The 24,882-nt window shown below is 42.9% G+C and overlaps 1 protein-coding gene across 2 annotated transcripts; it reads left to right on the top strand.

Annotated features, from left to right (window-relative positions):
- Positions 1-4: 4 nt before the first annotated feature.
- Positions 5-24,525, top strand: RMND5A (required for meiotic nuclear division 5 homolog A). Of its 2 annotated transcripts, none has more exons than XM_084519026.1 (9): positions 5-198; positions 3,774-3,916; positions 10,717-10,851; positions 11,028-11,128; positions 15,437-15,603; positions 16,499-16,664; positions 19,257-19,359; positions 21,240-21,394; positions 22,790-24,525. In XM_084519026.1, the coding sequence occupies exons 1-9, from the start codon at positions 57-59 to the stop codon at positions 22,851-22,853; spliced, it is 1,176 nt and encodes a 391-aa protein (XP_084375152.1). In that variant the 5' UTR covers positions 5-56; the 3' UTR covers positions 22,854-24,525. The 2 variants fall into 2 exon arrangements, with proteins under 2 accessions (XP_084375152.1, XP_084375153.1); XM_084519027.1 differs by having other exon boundaries at positions 51-157.
- The last annotated feature ends 357 nt before the right edge of the window (positions 24,526-24,882 follow it).

The following is a 24,882-nucleotide window of genomic DNA, read 5'->3' as shown; positions in this document are numbered from 1 at the left end:
GGGGGGGGGGGAGGGGAAGATCCTGAGGCGGCGCTGAGGGAAAGGCGGCGGCCGCCATGGAGCAGTGCGTGACGGTGGAGCGGGAGCTGGAGAAGGTGCTGCAGAAGTTCTCGGGCTACGGGCAGCTGTGCGAGAGGAGCCTGGAGGAGCTGATCCAGTACGCGGGGGGGCTGCGCAGGGAGATCCTGCAGAGCGAGAGTACGTGGCGGGACCCCCGGGGCCTCCTCAGCCTCATCACCCCCCTCAGCCTCACCGTCAGACCCGGCCCCGGCTCCCTGCCCCCTTCCCTCAGGGTGTGGGGGGTGAAAAACTGCCCCAAAAGGGGTTAAAACTGCCCCAGAATGGGTTAAAACTGCCCTAAAAGGGGTTAAAACTGCCCCCAGACGGGTTAAAACTGCCCCCAAACGGCCTTAAAAGCGGCTCGGGGCCAATTTGGGGTATGCCCCCCTCCCCTCAGACTTCCCTCCCCGCTCAGAGCAGCCCCCAGGGTGTGAGGGGATCAACCCCCAGCCTGGCTGCCCTGTGCCCTCCTTTTTTCTCCTCTTTTCTCTCTTTTCTGTCTGTTTTCCTCACTAACTTGCTTGCTGGCCGGGTTTGGGGGTGTGGAGGGTGAAAGCTGGAGGTAGAGGCACCCCCCCGCGAGCTTTGGGTTTGTTTTGCAGCCAGTATTAAAAAGCAGGGGTAAAAAAAGTTGGGTTAAAAGCAGGGACTGGCAGGCTCCGAGCCCAAATTTGAGGGCGAGCCATGCTCTGTCACCACTCTCTGGAGCCTGGTGCTGTTTGGTTCGGGGCAGAGCTGTTTGCAGGCTGAGGGTTGTGCAAACACAGGTGCCAGGCTCGCTGCCGAGCCCCGATTTGCATGGAGAGCAAACAGGGAGCTCTGGCTCTGAGGCATCACTTTGGGGTGAAATAACGCCCGGTTATTTCAGGTTGCATGCTGCAGGGTGGCTCGATGGCCTGGGAAGGTCCGCGGCACGACTGGGATCGATCCCTGTAGGGCTCTGTGGGGCTGGTTTGGCAGAGCCCTGCCTGCAGGACGCCTGCTCTGCATCCCCAGCCCCTACCTGCTCTGTAGGAACACACAAAAAACTCTTACAGAGAAGGGTTGGAGTGATCCTGTCCCCACAGAGAGCATCCCAGACCCGGCTCTCTTTTATTTGGGACTCTAGGGTGAAGCTAATGGGTTACTTGTGCTGCTCTGGTATTTGGGAACTCTGAAATTTTGGTTCCTTTGTGTAAATGGCTTTCATGGGGAACCAAATTTTAATTTGTCTTGAATATCTTCTGTATAAATTTCTGATAGGAGCAGACATTTGCGGCTTTTATGTCCCCTAACCTGAATATTTCTGAAAATTGGTGGGCATGGAAGCAGCCACGCATCTTAATGTGGAGTTCAGGTGTCAGAACTTCAGAAACATCCCCATGTGCATCATTTCAGAGGGGAGAGAAGAAGGAGGAGAACAAATAACAAACCCCAAACCAACCACCCCTCGCTGCCGCAGGAGAAATCCCCGCTGTAGGACGAGGATGGAGAGCAGAGATGGAGGAAAACACCTTAAATAGGCAGTGGATGTGGAGAGGAAGTGGGTGGAGAGAGAGAAATGCTCTGAAGCTGCTTCAGTCTCGAGGCTGCCCTGGGTTGTGGTGCTGCTGGTGGTGGTTTTTCTCCCGGTCACTCAGCCCCGTGAAACTTCTTGAGCTGTTTTCACGTGGCAGCCCGAGTACAAACAGCCCCGTGTGGACAGCGAGGCAAAGTTGGTGTTTGTTTTCCTTCCCCTTGTTCTGAGCTCTGTGCTCGGGGCTGGCTCCTTCATTCCTGGCTGCTTCCTCCTTCATTGTTCCGCTCTTGCTGGTTTTTCCCCCAGTGTGTGGCAGAGGACAGCGATCCACTCGCCTGGGGTAAAAATATCAGCATGTTTGGACCCAAATCTATGTTTTTTTTTTTTCCAGGAAGAAATGACTGTTAGGAGAATGTTTTATTTTCTGCCTGTTGGGTGATGCAGATCAGGGGAGTGAGCATTTCCCTGGCCTTAGTTGTGTCACCTGGCCGCTCGGTTTTGTCTCGGGGGCAAAAGTCGTGAGAAAGAAACTTAAAATCCTTGCTGTGATTCGAAATGTACGCAAACAGGAACAGAAAGGATGCTTATTCCTGAAGTGGTCGTAGGAGGCCAGCTTCAAGTAACAGCTCAGCAAAATTTCACTTCTAATTTAGGATGTATGAAGCCAAACCGGTGGCTGAAGGGATTTTCTCAGTCTTATTATTCCTTATCCATTCGCTGGGAGAAACGTGGAGCACTGGGAAATGACCCCTAGCTTCATGGGACTGCAGGGGGGAAAAGTCAGGGCTTTTTTTGATCCCCCCCCCTTCCTTAAAGGCTGTGTCTGGTGCAAAAACACTTCCAGCTTCTCAGCCAGGGGCTGTGGAGGTGAAGCGGAGCCGTTTGCTCTCCCGAGATGAACCAGTTCTGGAGGGTGACAACTTCAGCTGGTTTGGCTGCTGTCACCGACAGCCGAGCTGGAGGTTGGGAAGCAGAAGAGGAGGCAGAGCAGCGGGCGGCTGGTAAATCATTCCCTCCCCCTCCGACTGCAGCCCTTTTTCTTTGTGAGGCTGGGTTTCCTTTGCCCTCTCCAGGGCAGGCTGCGAGGAGCAGTTGCAGTTTTCTTTCTATTGTTCTGACCTTGCCGGGCCCTCAGCAGCAGCTGGACACGGCGAATTTTGCCTCAACGTGAAATCCCAGCAGTGAACCCGACCCTAAAGCCTGCGAAAACACAGAACGGGAAGGGACCGAGCCCAACCAAAAAGTGGTCGGTTGCTTTTCGAAGCTTTCTTTCAAAGAGATGCTTTGGGTTTTTATTTTTCACGTGAAGGGTTCAGATCTGGAATGTTAGGAAATTATTTCTGGGCTGGTCTCCTACTTAAATGAACTTTCCAGTACAGCTGAAGGCTGCTCAGTCTGTGGCCCTACAGGAAAAATCCTTCGTGTAGGATGGACTCTGAGGCAGGAGAGACCTTGGGAGGTAAGACTGGGAAACAGATTCTCCTTCTGTTGTGAAATTAAAAACAGAGAGAGATCTGAAATAAGGCACAGAAGAAAGTATATGTGTTTTTCTGACTGAAGGTCCTGACAGGAAGGTGGCAGTTGTTAGGTGAGGGGAGAGAGCGAGGGGCTTGGGAGCACTTCACATCTCTTGCTTTGCCCACAGTGGGGTACTGCAGCCTTGTGCTTGCTGGGTGGTTGGACAATAGCTTAAAAACGTCGTATTTTCTAGGGGATAACCCTTACCTGATCATCCACTCCTCTTGTAACTCTTTGATGTTCGTGGCCAGAGCCTCAACAGGCCACTTCTCATCTGCCAAGGAGAATTAGAGACCGAGTGGCTGAACTCCTAGGAGCTCTTCCCTCCAGCCAGGAAGCAGAAGTTTCATTCTTCTAGACAGCTCCTGTCTCCAGGGAGCTGTCTAGAAGAAAACCCACCCTGCAGTAGGTCAGGGACTGCATCCCATCATATTCCGTGAGATTTTTGCTTTTCTTTGGGTTCTGTTTATTAATCTGCTGAACTCGAGCAGGGTGCCTGAGGTATTTACATTAATTTTTTAAAGCCTTGCATTTGTTCATTGTTCCTAATGGGGTGAGCTGTGTCCTGTACATCTTTCTAGATTGCATTTCTTTCTTCTAATACCCTTCCTTGTCCCTTTATAGCGCTGGATACTGAGCAATGGAAGTTATCCTTTATTCACAACGAAGCTGGTGATTTTCCTCTCCTCTTGTTTAGATCAGGATGGAGACTTGTCGGGGACGATCTCGCTGGTCATGACGCAGTGCTGCAAACGGATAAAGGACACGGTTCAGAAACTGGCCTCCGACCACAAAGACATCCACAGCAGCGTGTCCCGAGTTGGAAAAGCCATTGACAAGGTGCGTGTGTTGTGGTTTCAGTGTATGTTGTGGTTTCGGTGTATTATTGCATGTATTCTATGATGGGTACTCCTCTGCAAAATTTATATTCGTGCTGCAATTAATCCTAATTAAGCCTTCCTGTTAAATGCCAAACTATAGGGCTGGGAGCAGAGGTCAGACCAGGCGAGGTCTTGCTTCAGAACTCATATACAGAGTCCTCCTTTTTGGAACACAACTCAAATCTGTCATTTCTGAGAGAACACACCATATAGGTGCCACTAGACATAGTAATCACGTGTTATATTTGTGTAGCAAAATGCTTCAGGAGATCTTATTTATAAATACGCACTGCGTTTCTAATTAATCGGCAGTAGCAAATGACTCGGCGACGTTCTGTCCTAGAAGGCAGCCTAAAAACTGGTGGAATTTTTAAAGACGGACATTTTGCACATGATTCAGGCATGTTGTCGGTTCTTAGGGCTTAATTTCACAAGGTTTAGATTGGTTTTGATGGGAGCAGAGTGCGTTCGACCTTTCATAGTATCCACAGCTACGCTGTACCAAGCAGTTCATGTTGTGCAGCTGATCTTTGAAGCTTCCTGTATGAGACATTTTTGTGTGAATTCCAGGTTCAAGAATAACTGGGATCTGGATTATTTTTGTAGGTGGATATTAATAATTCTTTTAAATAGCTCAAGAAAAGAATTGTAGTACTAACTGGTGCTATGTATGTACTTTCAGGTCATGCTTTTCTCCTGTCTGTTCACTCTTACAGAGTAGTTCTGCAGGCAAAGGTTCTGTTAGTCACTTTTTTGGACTTTCAGTATAATACCTCATATCAGAACGTGCTTATGTTGAGAGGGTCTTAACATTTGGCGTGGGATCTGGTTTATAATCTTACTGAGGAAGACACTGGGCAGTGGTCTTTTCAGCTGAACAAAGGCACTTGTAGCAAGGCAGAAAAGAGATTCGTCCTTTGGGTGTCTCATTACTCTCAAAGTTTAAATGGCAATCTCTTACAGCATGATTTAACAGCACAACCAGCTGACAAGGTAGTGCATAATGCTGTGTTATGGGGCAGAATGTCTGTGAAACTTTGATTTTGCTTCTCTCTGGGATTGACCATCATGATGGAGAGCTGAAACTTTGTTCTGATAGCTTTAATCCAAGCATCACGGTTATCCAAAGCTTAAGGACGCATCTGTCTCTAATCCTTGCTGCTGTACCTAAACCAATTAACTAGAGCAAAAGCCCATCCCTATTACAGGCTTGAGGCCTGAGATAAATCTGCATAATCTCGTCCTGAGGTTGAAACTTCCTGATTCTGCCTTAGCAAGTGGACTTGGTGTGAAGGAGCTCTCAGGTTTGGCCGTGCCTTTTTCATTTAAATAATCTGATGGGGTAGGGCATCCCTAGGCCTTATAGAACAGGTTCTTATTCTATGGCAAGTGGTGGCAATGTTTCTTAGATGCCAAAGAAGATAAGCTTATAAAGTTTAAACTTCAGTCTAATCTGCAAATTGCTGTTGCAGTTGTCAGGTGCACAGTTCTTGTGGTGTTGTTGCTCTCCTAGCCTTCCGCGTTTCATCTGCCATTTTTATTTTTAAAAGGATAGCTGTAAATGAAAGCGTTTGTTACATTTCACATACTCAGCTATGTAGAATAACAGAAAGGGACAGCAGTGATGGGCTCTGTGCCTGTGTGGTGTCACAAGGGCTGCTTCAGTCAGGTGCTCCAACCTGAGCTCAACTCGCTGCATCCAGCGTGCTCGTTCCTCTGGGTTCTCAATCTGGCCTGCTGTCTGTAATGTTTACAATAAAAAGCTACAAGCAGGAACCCCGTCAGTCCTGCTGCTAAGGAAGGACACTTTTTTTTATGAAGTTAGAGCCTCAGTTGAGATTATCTCCTGAAATATGAACTGTTCAACGTGCAAGTAATTTGATTTTTATTACTCTTCACCAACTTTTATATCTTAAATACTTGAAAATGTACCTGGGAATCTCAGTCTGTTTGTCAAATATGTATAAGGTTTAAATCCAGGTGGGGTTTAACATTTCCCTGTCCAGTGATGTTTGAAGGAAATCTTCCACATGCACTTAATGTGTTTTCTACCTGCTGTTTGAAACCTAGCAGCGAGCTCTTTGCTGGCACCTGAGTGCCATAACCTATGGAAATTGTTCTCCCCCCATTGCTTCCCAATAATATATTTAAACCCATAGAACTAATTAAGTGTAATTTACGTAGTGAATTGATTCTTGACACGTTCTGGATGAAATATGACTGCCCCCTAAATAAAAATGCTGGTTGGAATTTAAAGCAGCAGCCCTGGCTTTGATTCACGAGACGTGAGTTCTGCTTGTGGTGTTTAAATCCTCATCCAGCATTTTTCTGGCTGATTTTACGTCCGGATTACCATCTCTAGAACAATTACGGCCGTTTTAGCTGTGTGTGCTCAGGCACAGGTAAACATAACTCAGGGTTTTATTGCCTGCTTTGAGATTGGGCAATGTGCTAATCCTGGTGCCAGTTTCGTGTGACACATCCGCGTGACAGCTGGTACACGTAGCATCACCAAGCTTCCTCCTTAACGAGCTTGGATTCTGCAAGAACTTTCTGTATTTCCTGCTTGGGGCGATTTTGGGGTTAAATTCCTTTTTTTTCCCAGTGTTGAGGAAGAGGTACACCTGTCTGTGAATTTTATTTTGGGCAGTATTTGATCAGTGTAGTTGTTAGGTAGGAACTTGGAGCAGACCTAGATCTGCCCTGAGAACACAAGCTCCTCGGTCATTTAAAAAATGAACTTTGAGGTTGGCATGAAATATTGCTGGCGAAGTTGAAGCCTGAAATGCCAAGGCTTTGTGGATTGCTTTTAAATTAGCAGCTCCTGAAAAGTTTAGCTAATAAGCTGGGCTGTTTTTCATGGCAGTTCTACGTGGATTACGTGCTCCTGATCTTTGAAGGCTCCCTTTTCTTCCAAAGAGCTTTCTCCTCTTTGAAAATAAATGTTTCCATCCCATTTGCTCTGTGTTGTACCAGCATCTGCCCCACTTCCCGAGTTCCTCATGCCGTTGGTGTTCAGCAGGTTGTTATCAGATAGCTCAGCCATCAGTCTCCCTGTAAATCACACGGCTGGGGTGATTTGAGCTCATCCCCAAGCACGTTCGGTGGAGCAAGTAAACATTTTCCCCTCTAGCAGCGATCTGAGCGATGGTTAAATGCCTTAATTCAGGACAGCAGGTGGGGTAACTGGTTAACTCCTTACATTTTTCCCCCTCTGAATTTTAAGCTTGTTTTTAAAAGACCTACATTTTAATCCAGGTGTTTTGGGAAAGCAAGGTAAAAAAAAAAAAGAATAGGTATACAAAGAAAAAACCTTTACTGAATAGAGCTGGATAAATTCAGGGTTTTTGCAAGTTGAGCACTGTCTTGTGAACCAGCAAACTGAACAGGGAACGTAAACAAGTGCGTGGTGTTTGTAACGTGAGTCAGAATTCAGGAGGGAGCAATGCACGAAATGATCTCAGCTGGAAAACTGAGGAATACAACTGTCCTTAACCCTTCGTATCGTGGCATTCATCTGGAGGGTTGTGTGGTGGCTGAAATGTTCCATCGTGTGTGTCTCGAGTTCCTGTATTCCAGCAGGTATCAGTAATGTGCTTTACGTAATTGCTATATTTAGCACATAATGCCCTCCACTTCGGCACTAGGCTCTTAAAAAAAAAAAAAAAAAAGAAGCTGTTTCCCCGGAATGAGCACTGGCACACTTCTAAGCTTAAAATCTGAACAGTGTGAAATAAACTTTCCGGAGTTCCTAACTTAAAGGAATTCATTTCAACTTTTACAGTCCTGTTAAACTCCCCGTGCTAGCAGCGAGCTTACTGTGAGCCTTTAAAAAAAACAAATCTCAGAGACGCGGAGTCACGAGCACGTACTGCTTGCGTGATTATGAAATAAGTAAGCCAGAGGCCAGCAGCTGTTTGTTGTGCCGGGCGACTGTCGCTCACTGTAACATGCGCAGGCACTTCTTGAAACTGCTCGGGACCCGCTGGAGGCAGAGCTGTAGGGTCCCACGTACAACAAAGACCCCCGAAATCATGACTTTAAATATAAATTACTGAAGTGAGGACCTGGCCAAGCGTGAGTTATTAGAGATCGGATGAGGGGGAGGGAAAAAAAAATTCATGAGGTCCCCAGGTTGTATGATGTGACCTGATGCCATAGCAGGTAGGTTGGGATGAGTCATTATTAACATCTTTGATGGTATTAAAAAAACAAAACCACACAATTTTCGATGGGGTTTTGAGAAGTTTCGCAAAGCTTCTAGGTTTGTTGCTTCAGGACAAAGTGTTGTCTGCAAAATTGCTTTGAAACAGTTGAGAACATGAAGACCTCAGGGATACACAGCTCTGCAGTAGCTTCAGGACTGCAAGCAGAAGTGAGCGCTGTATGGGGTGCCTGCTTGCTTTAGAAACAGCTCGGTTGAAGTTAAAAACTTGTGTTTGAGTGATCTGTAGGTGGTTCTGGCACCTCTGTCCCCAGGTAACCAGGAGGATAAGAAGATGTTTAAGGCATTGGTTCAGCTCAAACAGCTGGTAACTGCCCAGAACAGAGCTGCTTATGGGGTTATGTGTGTGCTAGGAGTTGAAACTGGATGAAGAATGACTTCACTGGTAATTTTAGATTACTGATGACTTTTTTTCCCATCCCAGAAACCTAGGTAAGAGAAAGGGGTTATATGTTCTTGATACTGCCTCTGGTGTTTCTGTAATGCCTTTTCTATGGATTTATGCTACCTGCTAGAGGTGTTTGGAGAGCGATACCAGAGTCAGCAGTGGTGCTGAACCTCAGAGGCTTCAAAGGATGGGCGCAGAGAAGAACATGCATTTAATCTTCAAGACACTGATGTTTTCCAGCACGCAGCCTAAAGACGAGCAGCGGGACAGGGAGCTTACAGGTTGAGGCACCCGGTTGGAAACCTCACATCTGAGACTTGGATCAGTGGCAACGATCTGAAGGCTTTCCTTGCCCCCACCATTTCCAAAAGATGGAAGAGAATTTGCTTGCCCGGGGTTAGGGTTTTCTTGGAGGTTTGCGAAGGGACTTGAAGGGAGCGGTGGCTTTGAAGCAGTGGGTGTGGGTTTGAGGAGGCTGCCCCTTTCTCTGACGATGCAGAACAGCATCAAAGTGGTTTCAGTCCCCACGGCTGGCTTCTGAAGTGTGCTTAGCTAGGTGCTGCCTGCTAAGGAGAGAGCAGAGAGGCTGGGTTAGGTTGGGGTGAGCTCCAGCACAGACCCTCGAGCCCTTTGGGTGCTGTAATGGGTGCGTTCGCCCTAAATATTGGTATCAGGGTGCTGCTGACCCTTCTCTGCTTCCCTTGATGCATTTCTGTGCACGGACCTTAGAGGAACTCTTCATTGCTTCAGGTGAGGTGAACCTGGTGTTCACGAGAGCTGCAAGGATGCTGTTCCCTACTCTTTTTAATCAAAGACTTCTTCAAACTCGATCAGACTCCTGAAACGGGTTAACAGGAGGCTCCTGAATGCTTCTGGCAGCGTCGCCCTGCAAGTGCCTGGTCTGACATCAACCCATATTACCTGCTCCCATCCTTTCAGGAGCTGTGTGCTGGCAGACCTTACACCCAGTAGGATCTTGGTTAACCAGCATTACGCTGGCTGAGAGCAAACCCGTAGCATCTGGTTGGCAGGTAGCTCGTGCAACCTCTGTGTTGATTTGAGGCGAGTGTTGGTGCAGGATGGATGTCCCCATGCTGTGCCGAACCCTTCCTGTCACAGAGCCACAGCTAAGTCACTGTTAATTTCACCAAGTTCAACCGTTTTCTGGTTTCTGAGGTCCCTTCCTGGAAGGGAGCTGCAGTTAGCAGACAATGGGATCAACGAGCCGTCTGCTAGACTCCGCTCCTCCTGCAGAAGGTTTGTTTTGGGCCATGAGTGAGGGTTTTTATTCAAATTAACTTATTTGCCCTGAGCATTAAACACGTTAGCGGTTAAAACCCTGTTTTATATCCTGGGTTAGAGTAAGCACTGCTCCCGTGCTGCCAGGAGGCGCGGTGCCAAGCAGTGCCAAGTGTTGCTAAGGCATCGCTGTGACAATATTTTTTTGCTTATTCTTGGAATATGTCCGCAGGCCACTGGCCTAAAAATACCCAGCAGTGGGATCGTCAGGGCTGGACCCGTAAAAGATCTCAGATCTTCAGAGCTCATCCTGTTGCCGGTGTCTTGAGGTCTTCAGAGAATTGGATTTCATTGTCATTCGCAGGGTGGGGAGAAGTGGCATTTTCCTTTTTCAGCGTTGCCTGCCCCCCCCCCCAGCTATGTCAAAAATCCTTGAGTTAAAGCTTTTACTTCCAATTTGGTGCGCTGTGGTGACAGTGATGCATTGATAATGCTATTTTGATTTTTAGCGTAGGCGATTTTGTTTTCTGTTCCCTGTGCTTTTCAGTTTTCACGTATGGCAGAAGCCTTTTCTGCAGATACTTCCTCCAGAAACGCATCGTGGTCTGGTAGCCCCTTTATTAGTTAACAAGATTTCTAATTTGCCAGCTAACTTGTAGTTTGCCGGTGTAATTCCTTATGCTGGGTAATATTCAGACTCAAAATGAGCGAGGGAAAGGATTTCTGTACACAGGAGATAATGAAGCAGCTGATGGATGGGCTTCAGGTTGACCAGGAGGTAATTAAGGGCAAACTGAGCAACAGGCAGAAAGCACCCGAGCAGAGACATAGGTGTCGTGCATAATTAAAGAAAAATCACCTGGGGTTATTTGTTCCAACCTATTAAATGTTAACTTCTACGTTTCAGAATTTTGACTCCGACATCAGCAGCGTGGGGATAGATGGGTGCTGGCAGGCTGACAGCCAGCGAATCCTCAACGAGGTGATGGTGGAGCACTTCTTCCGACAGGGGATGTTGGATGTAGCCGAGGAGCTTTGTCAGGTAACGATAAGTACAGGTGTTGAATGGTATCAAACATAAACATATCAAACATAAAACGTTACTCCTTGTGACAGCATCCTTACCTGGATGGTAGTATTCCAGGTAAATATTGAAATTGTCAGAAAAACAGCAGTTGAATTGTGTTTTTTTTTTTATTCTTTACCTTTGTTTTTCAGGAATCCGGTCTATCAATAGATCAAAGCCAGAAAGAACCATTCGTGGAGTTAAACCGAATATTGGAAGCATTAAAAGTCAGAGTTCTGAGACCTGCGTTAGAGTGAGTCTGCTCGGCTTTTCTCCATTTTTAAATTCTTTAATAAACTGTTAGTTTTTCACTTGAAATATGATCTTTGTTTTGATCATCCCCATTTGGTCTCTAATTAGGGAGTGAACTTTTCTTCTCCTGTTGTCCCCTCCGTGCCCCTTCCCATGGGACACAGCGCTTAACTAAGGGTCTCTTCCTTAGGTTAAGGATTAACTTGAGTAATCTGTGATGTTAATTTAGGATTTGGGGAAGAAACGTCACTTAGAGAAAACGCTGTCTGCCACGATGGTACTTCACTTTAGTTACAGTGAAACATGGGTGAATCTTATCTGCAAAAGTCCCCTTATGAAGGACACCAGGACTTACTGAAGGTGTTGAGCATCCCCAAGCCTTTTGGCTTCACCAAGCCATGGGGGTGAGCAGCATGTGTGTGACTCAGGATCAGCAAGCTCATTTTTCTTCAAGCTAGTTCCCTTTTTAGAGCAGATAAGGGATCCTGGGACAGAACCAAAGTATGGGGGAGAGCATCTGAGATACCATTAATCAACCTTAGACTAGGATGTTTTTGTGACCTTAATAGACTTTATAACTATTAGACACCTAAGCTGATGCTAAAAACAACAATGAAGAGGGAAAGGTGATGAAGTATCTCATGGGCTACTGCTTTATAATTTCCAGTAGTGGATGCCTAACTGTGCTGTACCATTTCAGCTTTTACTTTAAGAGCAAGAAAATGCCAAACCAACCCTCAACCTGATTTTATTTTCTGGTTGCAAGACCTTTGGTAAGCCTAGGTTGGTCCCAAAAGTAAGACAAAATAGAAGGTTACTAACAAGGTATTACTCTAAAAATAGAAACAGTGAAATAAAGTAGATTCAGAGTTTGTTTCATTCCAGAGCACTTCAAATAATGCAAAAAAGATATTTGATTCAATACATTTTCACAGTAACAAACCTTTTTTTCTCCTTTTAATGTGAACCAACGCAGGTGTATGCCAGTTCAGAGGTCACTGGCATCTCAGCTAAATGCAGGGGCTCTCTGACACTCGAAACTTGGTGTTCCTAAACTAAATTCTTGGTTATGCCTCTGGGTCGTGCAAAGTTTGGCCCAAGTAACCTTTGAATATAGTTACGCAGATGAAAAGCTCCGGTGGTTTGTTGCCGTTGAATGGGTTAACTGAAAGGAAGCAACACCGAAATGCTGCTATAGCCACCCACTTCCAGTCACTGAACTCATTTTATCTCAGGTTAGCTAGGATGGTCTAACTCATGGCACCTTCATCATATCTTGTAGCTCCTGCAGCGTGTTAAATATTTCTCCAACAAAGGAGAAGGCACGGTCCTTCTTCAAAGGAAGCCTTATTCCCCAGACAGTCGAGTGGACAGAGAATAGGGGGTATTGTTAGCACAGTTTGCATGCGGGTTTCCCTCCCCCACCCAGCCTCATTTCTGTTTAAAATGCCACTTTTCAGAGCAAAAACTGCCTGCTCCTGGGTTTGCCCAGCACTGGGCATGGATGCTCATGTAAAAAATGTGCTGGTTAGGGAGGAAAACCAAGGTGGGGTAAATGCACAGTTACCAGGTACACAAGGATACTTAATTTACCATATCATGAACAAAGAAGGGGGAGGGTATCAAGGTCCCTATGTAAAACTGTGGAAGGCTATGAAAGCAGTAACCAGGCTCTCTGGCTCAGTTGGTGCTAGGCTAAACTCAGCGTGGGAAATGGAGCAAAAACTCGTTGCTCCTGGTCGCTGCTATCTAAAGGGAGCTGGCAGATGAGTAATTCTTTAAAAAGACTTCCAATCTTTGGTGATGGAAAGAAGTTTAAAAAAAAATAAATTTAAAAATTTTAAACAAACAACCTCCCCTATTTGTATTTTTCTTTCAGATTTTCTTACTAGCAGAAATTCCAACACTTACTCATACTATACCTTTAGAATTAAATGTAGTACAGCTGGCCATAACATTTGTCTTTTTCTTGTGGTTTTCAGCTTAATTTTGTAGATGCTCAGTCTGGGCCTGCACACACAGCTGTGTAATTTCTGTGCCTCCATAGGATCCCATTTATTTCCAGTGCCCTTTCTCACTGGAGTTTGGTGATGGGGGAGGGAAATCCGTAGGTTCTTTGTGGATGGATTTGGGTTTTTCTGAGCCCAGGTGGGTCTCTGTGTGAAGTTGTGGTGGGAATGGCTTGCAGGTTCAAAGCATTTGGCTGTGATCTCCCAGGGAAGAGGCATCATCTTCTCATGTGTCTGTAAAGCAGTAAGGTCCTGCTATTTGTTGGGACCTTTGGGACTTGGTTTAAACTTAATTTAATCTTTATTAGGCTTTGTGGAACTTGTTTTAATTAAATCCCATATGGGAGCTAGAGGAGAGCTCTGTGTATCCGTGGTTTGTGTACTGTACCGTGTGGATACTTCAAAAAATTCAGATGGATTTGAGTCACAGAGGTGAAGGCACTGTGAAAGCATCATTCTGAGAGGAGTTAGGAAGGCAGATGTTGTGATTACTGCTGATTTGGGGCTGCTGTAGAGAATACGTGCATTGAATGTTTTAAACAGCGCTTATTGCTTCTTGTTTGTTACAAAGCCTTTGAATAGGAACAGAACATCCTAGCCCAAACACCTCAGGCCTTGCTTCTGTGGTTGCTCTCCTCTGATAAAAATCTGTGCTGCCACTCAGAACAACAACAACAACAAAAAGGGAAGCCTGCCTAAAAGCTAATTTGGAAAGACAGACTCTATCTCTGCAAGATGAAGCACCGCGCCACGTGGGCACGTGGTTGTGAATGTTGGCAGGGAGAGGATGGAGGCTCTTTGCCTCCCTTTTGATGCAATACAGATTAATATCTCATTAACGGGACTGTGGAACTGCAACCTCATATCGATATATTAGTTTTATTGTTTACTGATAATATCTTCTTATCTTTCAGCTGCTTATTGGCCTACGGTTGTCAACTTCAGGCTCTAGTTTTCTTAGTTGGGAGTGAGCTTTGTTGCCAGTAAACCAAGTTTAAACCATGGACGCCAACCATTTAAAACAAATAAGCAAAAAGCAAAACCAAAACAAAAACCTACCCTTCTGCCCCCCCAACAAACAACAATAATAACAAAACCAGACAAAACCCCCCTGGTTAGTGAGTATATTCAACCTGAAGGTAGACTTGGCTTCTCAATGGTGCATCTGCAGGCTAGCTTTCCTTGAAAGCTTTACCAGTACAGTAAGGATGCTTAATTTTTTTATTTTAGCAATGATTAAAAAGAGCAGGAGCCTCATATACTTCTCCTGCTTAAGGGACAGACCTATTGCGCTCCTCACTAAAAAGTGAAAAGCTCCTCTTTGCTTGATGGGGCCCCCACAGTGCAAATAGTATAACTAATTAGCACTAATGAGAAACAGATGTGACTAAAGAACACAAACTTGAAGTTCTTCAGAGGAAAAGATTGGATTGATTTAGGCCTGACTAAATTGAATTAAAAAAAAAAAAGGTTAAAACCTAAATAATATCACTTTTTAAAAATGCATTAAAAAAATCCAGTTTGTTTTACATGGTGCCTGTTTAAAAATTCATCCATGCTATTAAGGAGCCAAACATTGGAGCTGTCGTGGTGAAGGAGACCCACAAAGTGAAAAGTATTTTTATTGTCCAAGTTGAAAATAACACAGAAAACAAAGTTAAGCAGAGCAATGTATGGTATTTAAATGAATTTCACTTCCCACTGCCCCGTCAGTGTAAGGCCTTCGTAATTTTTTTTCTTTGATGCTTCCATGGACGTACTTCCCCTCTCCAGGGCAACCTACACATGCACGTAAACACAGTGGCCGACTAGAAAACGTTTGGGGAATGAGGAAGTTGGAAAATACGTTGTTGAAAGGCTTGGTCAAACCTGTTTAACGTGCAGCAGCAGCAGGCTGTGTGTAATTGTTAAGATTTGGTGACAGAGTGGTATCCATCCCAATACAGGAATTAATTTCAAATGTTTCTCCCTTATGTTGTGCCCACATCAGCGTTGCCTTCCAGCTACCGAGTGCTGAATTCTGCTGCTGTGTTTGTAGACAGAGGCGAGCTATACAGCAGTCCAAAAGTACTGCCACCCTCCACGTGCTGTGCATGCTCCAGAGCTCCTTACTTGTAAAAGCTCCTTACTTGTAAAGGGTTTGACTGTTTTCTGGGCTCTACGTAGGCTAACAGAAGCTCAGGGAACAGTCATATTCTTCTTGAAATAGATGTTTGACAATTGTAATAATTTCATATCGTGTAGGCTGACGTTTAATTACTCCCGTGTGATGTCCCTTTGTACCTCCTCGTTTCTTCCAGGTGGGCGGTATCCAACAGAGAAATGCTCATGGCACAGAATAGTTCGCTGGAGTTTAAGCTACACAGGTTATATTTCATTAGTTTATTGATGGGTGGAACAGCAAATCAAAGAGAAGCACTGCAGTATGCAAAAAACTTCCAGCCGTTTGCCCTAAATCATCAGAAAGGTGAGTAGGGTTTTGATCACACTGAGGGGAATAAAGCCCTTGGATGTGGCATGTGGTAGGAAAATACAAGTCATTTTGCAAATGTGTTTTACTCTATTGTTTTCCTTTTATTTGAGGCTCCTTGTTTATATATTTAAATATGCATTACTCAAATCCTTATGACCTGATTTAAATCCCCTTTTTCTAAAGAGAGTGCAAAGTTGTATTTTAATGCCTGCAAATTTTCTTGAATTCAAGGTTTTTGACTTCTTAAGTAGCTACGTAGATGAGTTTTTAGTATAGTAGCTGCTTAGATTAGAGATCTGGAATAGTCCTGGTGTCAGGGCAAAGTGTTAAAAATGCACAGCAACATTCTTGGAGCAGTCATCTGCTATTTTCTGCTGCGTGGGGTAATATAAAGAGATACCAAACTTTTGAAACAGAACAGTGCAAATTGAATCCAGCATAAATCCTTATTTTTAGCATGCTGTATGTGTCAGAAAACTTCAAAAATGCTGGTTTGGAATTAGTCAATAATACCCACTTCAGCCTCTTCCTGGATGCAGAGACACAGTTTCTTCGTTCTTTTGTGATGAGGACTGTTCATTTAAAAAGGCTGTATCTAAAAGCTGCTGAAAGCCTGTAGAGCATTAAAGTAAACCCTTTTAAAACAAATTAGTAGGCAGAATGCAGGTGCTTGTAGAGGAGAAGAGCCCCCCATCTTTTTATAGTAGACTGGAGTTCTTGTAGACATCTGTTCTGTGATGGCTGTAATTGTATTTTGTAGAGGTGAGGATATGTGTTACTGATTTGATGTATGTGCCAATTCTGCCTGTTTTCCTTGTAAAAGCTAAAACTGTAGACACTAGGTTTTATTTATAGCATGAAATAACTAACTATTCCTGGTCCCTCGCAGATATTCAGGTTTTGATGGGCAGCCTGGTGTATCTGAGGCAAGGTATAGAGAACTCTCCGTACGTTCATCTATTAGATGCAAATCAGTGGGCGGACATCTGTGACATCTTCACAAGAGATGCCTGTGCTCTTCTGGGTCTCTCAGTTGAATCACCTCTCAGTGTTAGGTATGCTGCTTTTTGCTTGCTTTTAAGACCAGGTGTACAGCGTTTTGGCTTCTGTTCCTTGTTGAGGACAAAATGAACAGCTTTTTGACAAGTAGCCTGATCTAACTTGCGTTAAGTAAAAAGTATGATTTTTATTATCTCTGAAAAGATTTGTGAAGATTAAAATTCAGATATTTCAGCTTGCTGTGCTTTCCCAGCTCGTGAGGAAGCACCTTTTCAGCTCAAGAGGAAACATTCATAGGTGGAATTTGGCTTCTGTAGTTTAGACATCAGTGTGAAGGATGAGGATGGCAATCAGCCATTTATTTCCACAAGCATATGAAAACTGTTCCTGCTGCGTAACTGCAAAGAACTAAAATTTCAGCCATGATTCTGTCAGCACTTGATCATCTCTCTTTTTAATCCACACGTTACTTTACCTGTCTTCTCCCTACAATTGTGTTCAAGTGTTACGTTGTGATAGTAGCTGCTAAAATTTCCAAGTTATTTACTGGACCTTATTTGCAAAGTAGCACTTTGAAGCCCAGTAGCTAATCTGACAAAATGCAAATCTGTTGGAGGCTGTTAGAAATGTTGAGAAAAAACACAATCCAATCTCCTAGCTTTTCTGAAGATAAAGCAGATTAGCTGCTATTTTTCTATTGGATGCCAATTGCCTGATGTCTTAATTTCTATTTCAAACATAAAATGCAAAATAAATTATATGTATCTTTCGGGGATAGATTTAGTACTTATCAGAAGCTTCATTACAACTTCTTTATGTAAATTTACTGCTTGCATGTTAATATTATTAGACTTCTGTGCTTAGTTTAGAGCTCTCTTAAAATTGTCAAACCTTCTGCTTCGCCTGTTCTGCACCACTGTCATAAAATACAACCAAACCAACAGAGGACTTCAGATAAAACTGTCTTTCTTGAATAAATTATGCCTATTTCAGAGTTTTATAGATACAAATATTACTATATATCTAAAACTTGTTTTTTTTTTTTAGTTTTCATCTTTTTTCTGTTCCAGTGAAATGAATAGCCACCTTTTCATTTTCATTGAGTATGCATTGACGCTAACGCCACGACTTTCAGTGCAAATGTCCAAGAGATTTTCAGTGGAGTGGAAAAATCCCTCTTATTGATGTTTGGATTTATTGGATGCTTGCTTTGGGCCTACCATGAAATCGATTGTGCTGAAACTTATTTACTGTATAGGTGGTATCAATACTCTTGTCATAAACAAGACCCTTCTGAGCTGTGGTGACCTTTGTGTGCTGCAAATCCTCTAAAAATTAAACTAGCTTAAAGTGAAATCCCTGTTATAAAATGCACTGCTTTCTAGAGAAACAGTAGTGGTCACTTTTTATTTTTAAATAATATTTTTTTTTTAAAAAGCTGATAGGTTTCTTCAGTAGGCCTTTTTCTAAAGGCCTCATGGTCTGAATTACTGTGTGGAGTCAGTGGGGAAACTCTTGTACTGAGGAGGCCGTGGTTCAGGGTCTTGAAGGACAGCAGGACATCAAATTGTCACTTGAGTTTACTATTTAATTAAGTTGGTCTACCCTGATAAGGCTCTTCCAGAGATGTTTTCATACAGAACCATTAAAGCAGTAGTGCTTTTATTTCTGCAGATTTTTAGAGCAACCAGTTGACTGGCAGGCTTCAGGCACGTCCCTCACAAGTAAACTAGCCGGAGTGTTGCTGGAGAAACATAAAAACAAGTATCTGGAGGGGCAGAGTTGAGAGGAAGGTCATGACTTCTGTAGACAATAAAACTTGCACAAATAGTGAAATAATTTGCCAAAAACAGAGCAGGCTGATACCGAGGTCAAATCCTGTTTCTGCTGCTGCTGATTTCCAGGCCTGTAGGCCCGTCACTGCACTTAAATTATTGTCCGTCAAAATGTCGGCTGAGATGTGGAAAATCGTGGTCATGCTTTGTGTTGTCACAGAGGGAAATACTTCAAAATCATGTGGTAATTTCTGGAAACGGGTAGCTCTCAGGGCAGGCAGAAGTGTCGTTAGGGCACTGCCTTGCTTCAGTTGTTTACTGCCCTTGTTAGTCAGGGCAGGTTGTGCTTGCCTTCCTTCACTCACCTTCCTATGATTTTCTACGTTTGTTTTCTTGATTCAAGATGAAGGTGGAAATACACGTTTCCTTACAGGGTAATTACACATTATTAAAGGATTATCAGTGGTGTGTGCACCTGTGGGTTACATAGAACCTCTCAGACTTCATGCAGTCCTCCATAGCTGTGATAGAGAGCAAGTAACTATATAAGTTAGTGTGATGTTTTCCTCCTGTACACCTCAAATCAAAATAGGTAGCATGGAAAATCACTTAAATTATGAGATTCAGAGCAGGTATTAACTGTTGTTTTCAGTACAAAGTGTAATGCCTTTGGGGTCCTAACCTAAGAGGCAGGTTAACTTACAGTCTGCCCCAAAACTCTTGCTCTTGAAGGGTACTTGTAAGTATGGACATGAACTGAAAGACACATACAACACTCTTGTATCTTAAAGCTCTTTAACATAGAAATACAAAAATGCTTTTTTTTTGTTTTTCCTAAAAGGTATGTTATCCTAATATTTCCTTTTTCTGCAGTTTTTCAGCAGGGTGTGTAGCATTACCAGCTCTAATTAATATCAAAGCAGTTATCGAGCAAAGGCAGTGCACAGGGGTTTGGAACCAGAAGGACGAACTACCGGTGAGTTAATGCTGAGCTATTCCAGGGTCCATTTCTGATGGGGAAAATGCTGTTTTTTGTGCTGAATGTTACAGGATGTTACGTTTGACTGCCACCTCCAGCAGCTCCAGGGCCTGAGGTTTCCTCCTGTACAGAGACTTGGGGATCTTTCTCCTAGGCTGGTGGACATAGCTGTTTCCTGTTTGTAGGTTCAACCCGTGGCAAAGCTGAGCATGAATCACACACCCACGCGCACACACAAAGGCCACTGGTATGACCAGCTATGCAGGCTGCCACAGACAAGGCACTGTCTTCAACACCCACGTACAGGACTTGCATAAAACATAAGCACACAGCTGAGTCCCCTTCCTCCTCTGCGTCTGGTAAAGATTGAAATTCACTGGTGAAAATGCATACGTGCACACACACCACACTCTGATTTCACAAGCACATTTGTGGACCCTTGAGTTTTATACCTGACTACCCACTCTGGGAAGGAAATTCATCTCACAAAGAAACATTAATTTCCTCTGGCTAGGCTTGAGCTCTCCATGGGCTGCTTTGCATTGACACTTTATTGTGCAGATATGAGGTGAAAAATGTAAGGCTACGTCTGGGGATGTGGGAATTGAATTAGGATCCAAAGCATTATGCTTCCAGCACAGCTCTTTTGTATGAGTTAAAATTAAGTTTGGTTGTTAAGAAACCCTGTTTTGTAGCTGTTACAAGGTGTGTGCAGCTCTCCAGTGACCTAGTCCTGTTTTGGAAAGAAAACCTATTTAGTGCAAATTGGGCATGAACTGAATTAGCCTCATGGATTGTAGATAGAAGAGATTCATATATATATGTGTGTGTGTGTGTGTGTGTGTGTGTATACACACACATATATATAAAAATATAAAAACTTCAGTTCATGTGGTATTTTTTATTTTTCTTCCCAGCTGTTTTTCTGAAACACTGAAAGTGGAACCTCCAAGTCAGTTCCATGCCATGCTGCCCAGACAGGAATGTTTAACTAGGAAATATTTGGGAAAAGACTGCTATCAGATGCAGATCAGTTAATAGGTTTTAATATGCCTCCCTGCATATTCTAAACTTAGAGGTGTCCACTGTGTACTGCTAAGGTAGCACGGGGATGGGAAAACTTATTTTCATCATGCAAAGATAGAGATTAAGTAAAATGAAGAGGTTATATCATCAGATTTAATCAGAGACTGTCTTGTCAGAACAGAATACTGGTCAGAGTCTGGAGCTTTAGCTATAGAAGCTGAGATTTTGGCACTTTTCAATCCTTTCCTGAAATCATGCACACATTCTTTTCTATTTGAGATGGCCTTTTCCAAAATCATTTGGTTCTGATGGCAAGAGTTTTTCTGTACAAGTGTTTTCTGTGTTGGTACTGAAAATAAATGATTCTGGTATGCTTTAGTATTGATGGGACTTGTAGGTGCTGGAGGAGTCTTTCAGGAAGCTGCAGAATATTGTCATCATCAATCTAAGGGTGTGTTGTGGTGTTTTTGTTTTGTTTGTTTGCTTTCCCTTCCCCCTTAAATGAGATCTGTCATCTGAACCACTTTGGAAATCACTGGCTAGAAAGTACAGAATGTCTTGGGTTATCAGCCCAATTTTCCTGCCAGAGTGCAGATCTGCACTAAAAAATGCATTTGTCTCTTGGCAGAGTACTCTGCTTTCTTGGGGGTGGGGAGAAGCAACATAAATTACCATTTTAAGATCACAGTTAAGTATTTTTGGCTGGGAAATTGTCAGGCATCAACACAATGGATTTTGCTGCCTTCACAGCTCAATTATGAAATCTGTTAAGGAAGGGCCATGACCTAAAGGGATAATTGCCTGGAGATGTAGTTTCCCCAGATAAACTGTTGTCTTTATTTCTTTCACAGATTGAAGTGGACCTCGGTAAAAAGTGCTGGTATCATTCAATATTTGCCTGTCCCATTCTTCGTCAGCAAACAACAGATAACAACCCACCTATGAAATTAGTCTGTGGTCATATTATATCAAGAGATGCTTTGAATAAAATGTTTAATGGCAGCAAGTAAGTACCGTTTTTATATTCCGAGTACAGACAAGGACAAATCTTAAGACTAGAGTATGGCATTTGGGGAAAGCTGAGTCCACAATTACATAATTGGAAGCTTGTAAATCTTGGACTATGACTTTGAAGCCAGATAGCTGGGTTAATGTGCTGGAGAACAGCATAATCAACCCTCTGATGTTGTAGAAAGTGAGATGACATGAAGAAAAGTAGCAAACAGTAATTTTCCAAGCTGCAAATACCATTGTGTTGTCCCACATTCAAACAGAGACTTCTGGACACAGTTTTTCACGGGGAGCAGGGTTGGTAATGGTTGGAACATCTCTTTAAAAAATGAAGGGAGTGGGGAAAGTAAACCTCTGGGGGGAAGTACAGCTTAGTAATTGAGTGGATAATTAACTATCACTCCTTCGTAGATATCAGGGGGATGCCTATGGGCTTTTGGAAGGGAGGAAATGTGAGAGGGAGAACTATATGGATTTCCTTCAGGAAGAACCAGTGGTAATTTGGATTGAACGTATGCAGCTTCTGTGAGGGCTGACAGCTTAATTTAGAGTTGTAAGTTGTTTTGTGAAATCCATTGTGAAAATAAGTGACGCTACGACTAAAAACGTTGAGTGGAAAAAAATAGAAGCATAAAGGTATGCTTTCATAGGTGACTTCAGTCATTTAAAGCCAGTAAATTCATTGCAATGTTATTCTGGTCCCTGATCATTTATTCCTGATGCTTTCATTCATCAGCTTCAGTGACAGAACAGCTCTGATAAAATTAACTCTCGGGGATGAAAAGCCCAAACTTAGAGATGGAGAAAAAGACATCAATCCTAGAAAAAAATGTAGTAAGCAGATGGAATTGTATCAGTGGAGACCTCAGCAGGAAGGCCAGCCTGACCTATTTAGCCATAGCCTGCAGGAGTGGATCTAAGCGGGTTGTAAAATCACAGCATGTTGGGAACTAGGAAGTAAAATGGACTGGATGTTAATCAAGTCAAACTGAAAGCTACCGGCCTGTTTAAAATGACTAAAATACAACAGACTAACCTCAAAGTTTAGATAAAAGATTAACCACAGAGTGTAATTTCTCGGTATTTAATGATTCAGAGGTGGGCGGGTAAAAGGTGAGGAAAGCCCATAATTAGAAGAAAAAGAGTGATAAGGTAACTTCTAGCAGAGCCTTAGAGTACGTTCACTTTGTGCTGTGGGGAGAAAAGAGGAAGGACTGTCACCGCAAACTCGATACCATTGTGATGGAGGGAAAAGTTTAGCTCTTAGTTGTTTTAGCAGTGCAAAGTCACTTGTTTCAGTGTGAAATCAGTTGTTTCAACAGTGAAAGTACACGGCTATGGGGCTGCTTTCTGCATTACTGTGATTCTAACACGTTCTCTTTGTCCCCAGATTAAAATGCCCCTATTGTCCGATGGAACAGAGTCCTGGAGACGCCAAACAGATATTTTTCTGAAGAAAAGTTTCCTTATGCAGTTTGTAAGTGACACTCTGAATTTCAGGTGCATTTCAGGAGAATTAAAACACACCTGTTCCATTTTATGCAGCAGACTGAGGACTCCTATGTTTGTATAAGCTAATGCTACAGAAACTTTGCCAACATTTAGTATATACATACCAAGTGGAAATGCTACAGAAATATTATTACCATAGGGCTTTACCTATACTCTTGGTCTCCATACCTGATCAAGTTACTACACCAGCAGTTGTCATTCGATGCAGGTTTTTGTACTTAATTATATGGTGACTTTTTACTTTTTAAAGGCAGAAATTGATCACCTCCCCCATTTCTTTAATATTCTTCCTGCTATCATTCTATCGGTAACTGTCACCTTAGAGAACGTTTGTGGAAAAAAAGTTTTATTTCCTGTAATGTGTATATAATTAAAGGTAAATACTTCAGAAAAAAAAAAAAAGTTTGATAAACTGAATAGTGGTTATAAAAACTAATTTGTATTTTTTTCGCTGAAAAAGCTGTGATATATTCTGAGTTTTTTCTTTCGAGCATTTTTTTCAACTTTTACATAGAATTCAAAGTAAATGTGCATATATATAAAATATATTAAATATATAGCCCCAAGGGGCTACCCGTTAAAATCCATCACTAATTTATAAGGGTGGTGTGTGGATAAATTGCTACTGGAACAGAGAGGGAATAGGAAATCCTGTTCCTTTGGTTTCATGATCAAGAAATGTTTGTGTAAGAGAATATTCAATAAAACGAAATTCTGAAGTGGAAATGCTTTTAGTTGATGACATTTGCTCTCTGGCCTTTGTAGTCATGTTCTTTGAACTTTGTATTCAGGATTAGGCTATAAATGTCATGTTGCTGTATAGTTTTAATAGTCATTATAGTGTGCTATTTATAAACAGTTATCAAAACCAAATAAATTGTACAAGTATTCATTGTTAAATGGGGGAAAAGCATGTTCCGATGCAATCTACTGATCACGACTCTGCACTCGGCAGAATTGGGCCCTACATCATATATTAGGAGATAGCAATTTTTCTGTAGCTTAAACACTTTGCTTCTAGCCTCGTTTTTGTAGTAGATTATTACTGCCATTGCTACTTTTTCTGCTAAATTTGTCATATTGGTGACTAGGTAAATTTGTACTCATAAACCAGATGTAGATCATGGCAGTTAAATCTTTTTCTAGTGTGCATATATTTGTATTTATTGCACTGTCCTATAGTAGGGCAAGCAGCCATAAGGCATGCGAAGCTACATGTAAAATTATATTTCTGTATGTGTAGTAAAAACAAACAAAAACCAACCCAAGCTTATCTGGTTGAATACTGACACACTGGTTGAATGCACTAGCACAATGCACTACAGAGAAGACCGTCTTTGGGAAACCTCCACCTTTTGAATTTGTTTGTCGCCTGGCTTGAGAGACTTGAGTTGGACTCGATCGGATCGGTGACAATGGACCTCCCTAAAGAGACATTAAGAGGAGCAAGTCGAGGCACACACATTTTAAACTTTTTAAATGTGCTTGATACGTGTGGAAAATGCAGGCGTGTGACTTTCTGCAAAACTTAAACTGTGTATTCACACTGAGTTCAAAACAACTGGGTTACCAAATGGTAAATCAACAATAAAAGGGTGAGGATGTTATTTTCCATGTAGGTTTCCTAGTCTTGCTGAATGTGCTTCTAGTCTTTTCTTTGGAGTGGAATTGCCTCATGCTTTGAATTTAAATGAAATGACACCTGGACTACTTAAACGAAAGAAAAACAAGCATAAGTGCTTCATCTCCCTTTCTCTTCTGTCACACTGGTAGTTTTTTGGCATTAGTGTGAGCTGAGGTTTGTGTTGATAATGCCTCTAGTGCAATTCTTAGTGTACAAAACCAGCAGACTCATGACAGGGCACGTTGGTAAAAATTCAACTTACATATTAGAACATTTTTAATACAGTGATTCTGTTTTCCCTTTAAAAAAGCACCAATTAGAGATAGGTAGCTAATTCACCAACTTGG

Source organism: Aythya ferina, assembly GCF_964211825.1.
Source record: "Aythya ferina genome assembly, chromosome: 4".
Lineage (NCBI taxonomy): Eukaryota > Metazoa > Chordata > Aves > Anseriformes > Anatidae > Aythya > Aythya ferina.
The sequence above is the reverse complement of the archived record's forward strand: the minus strand, read 5'-3'. Positions and strand labels throughout refer to the sequence as shown.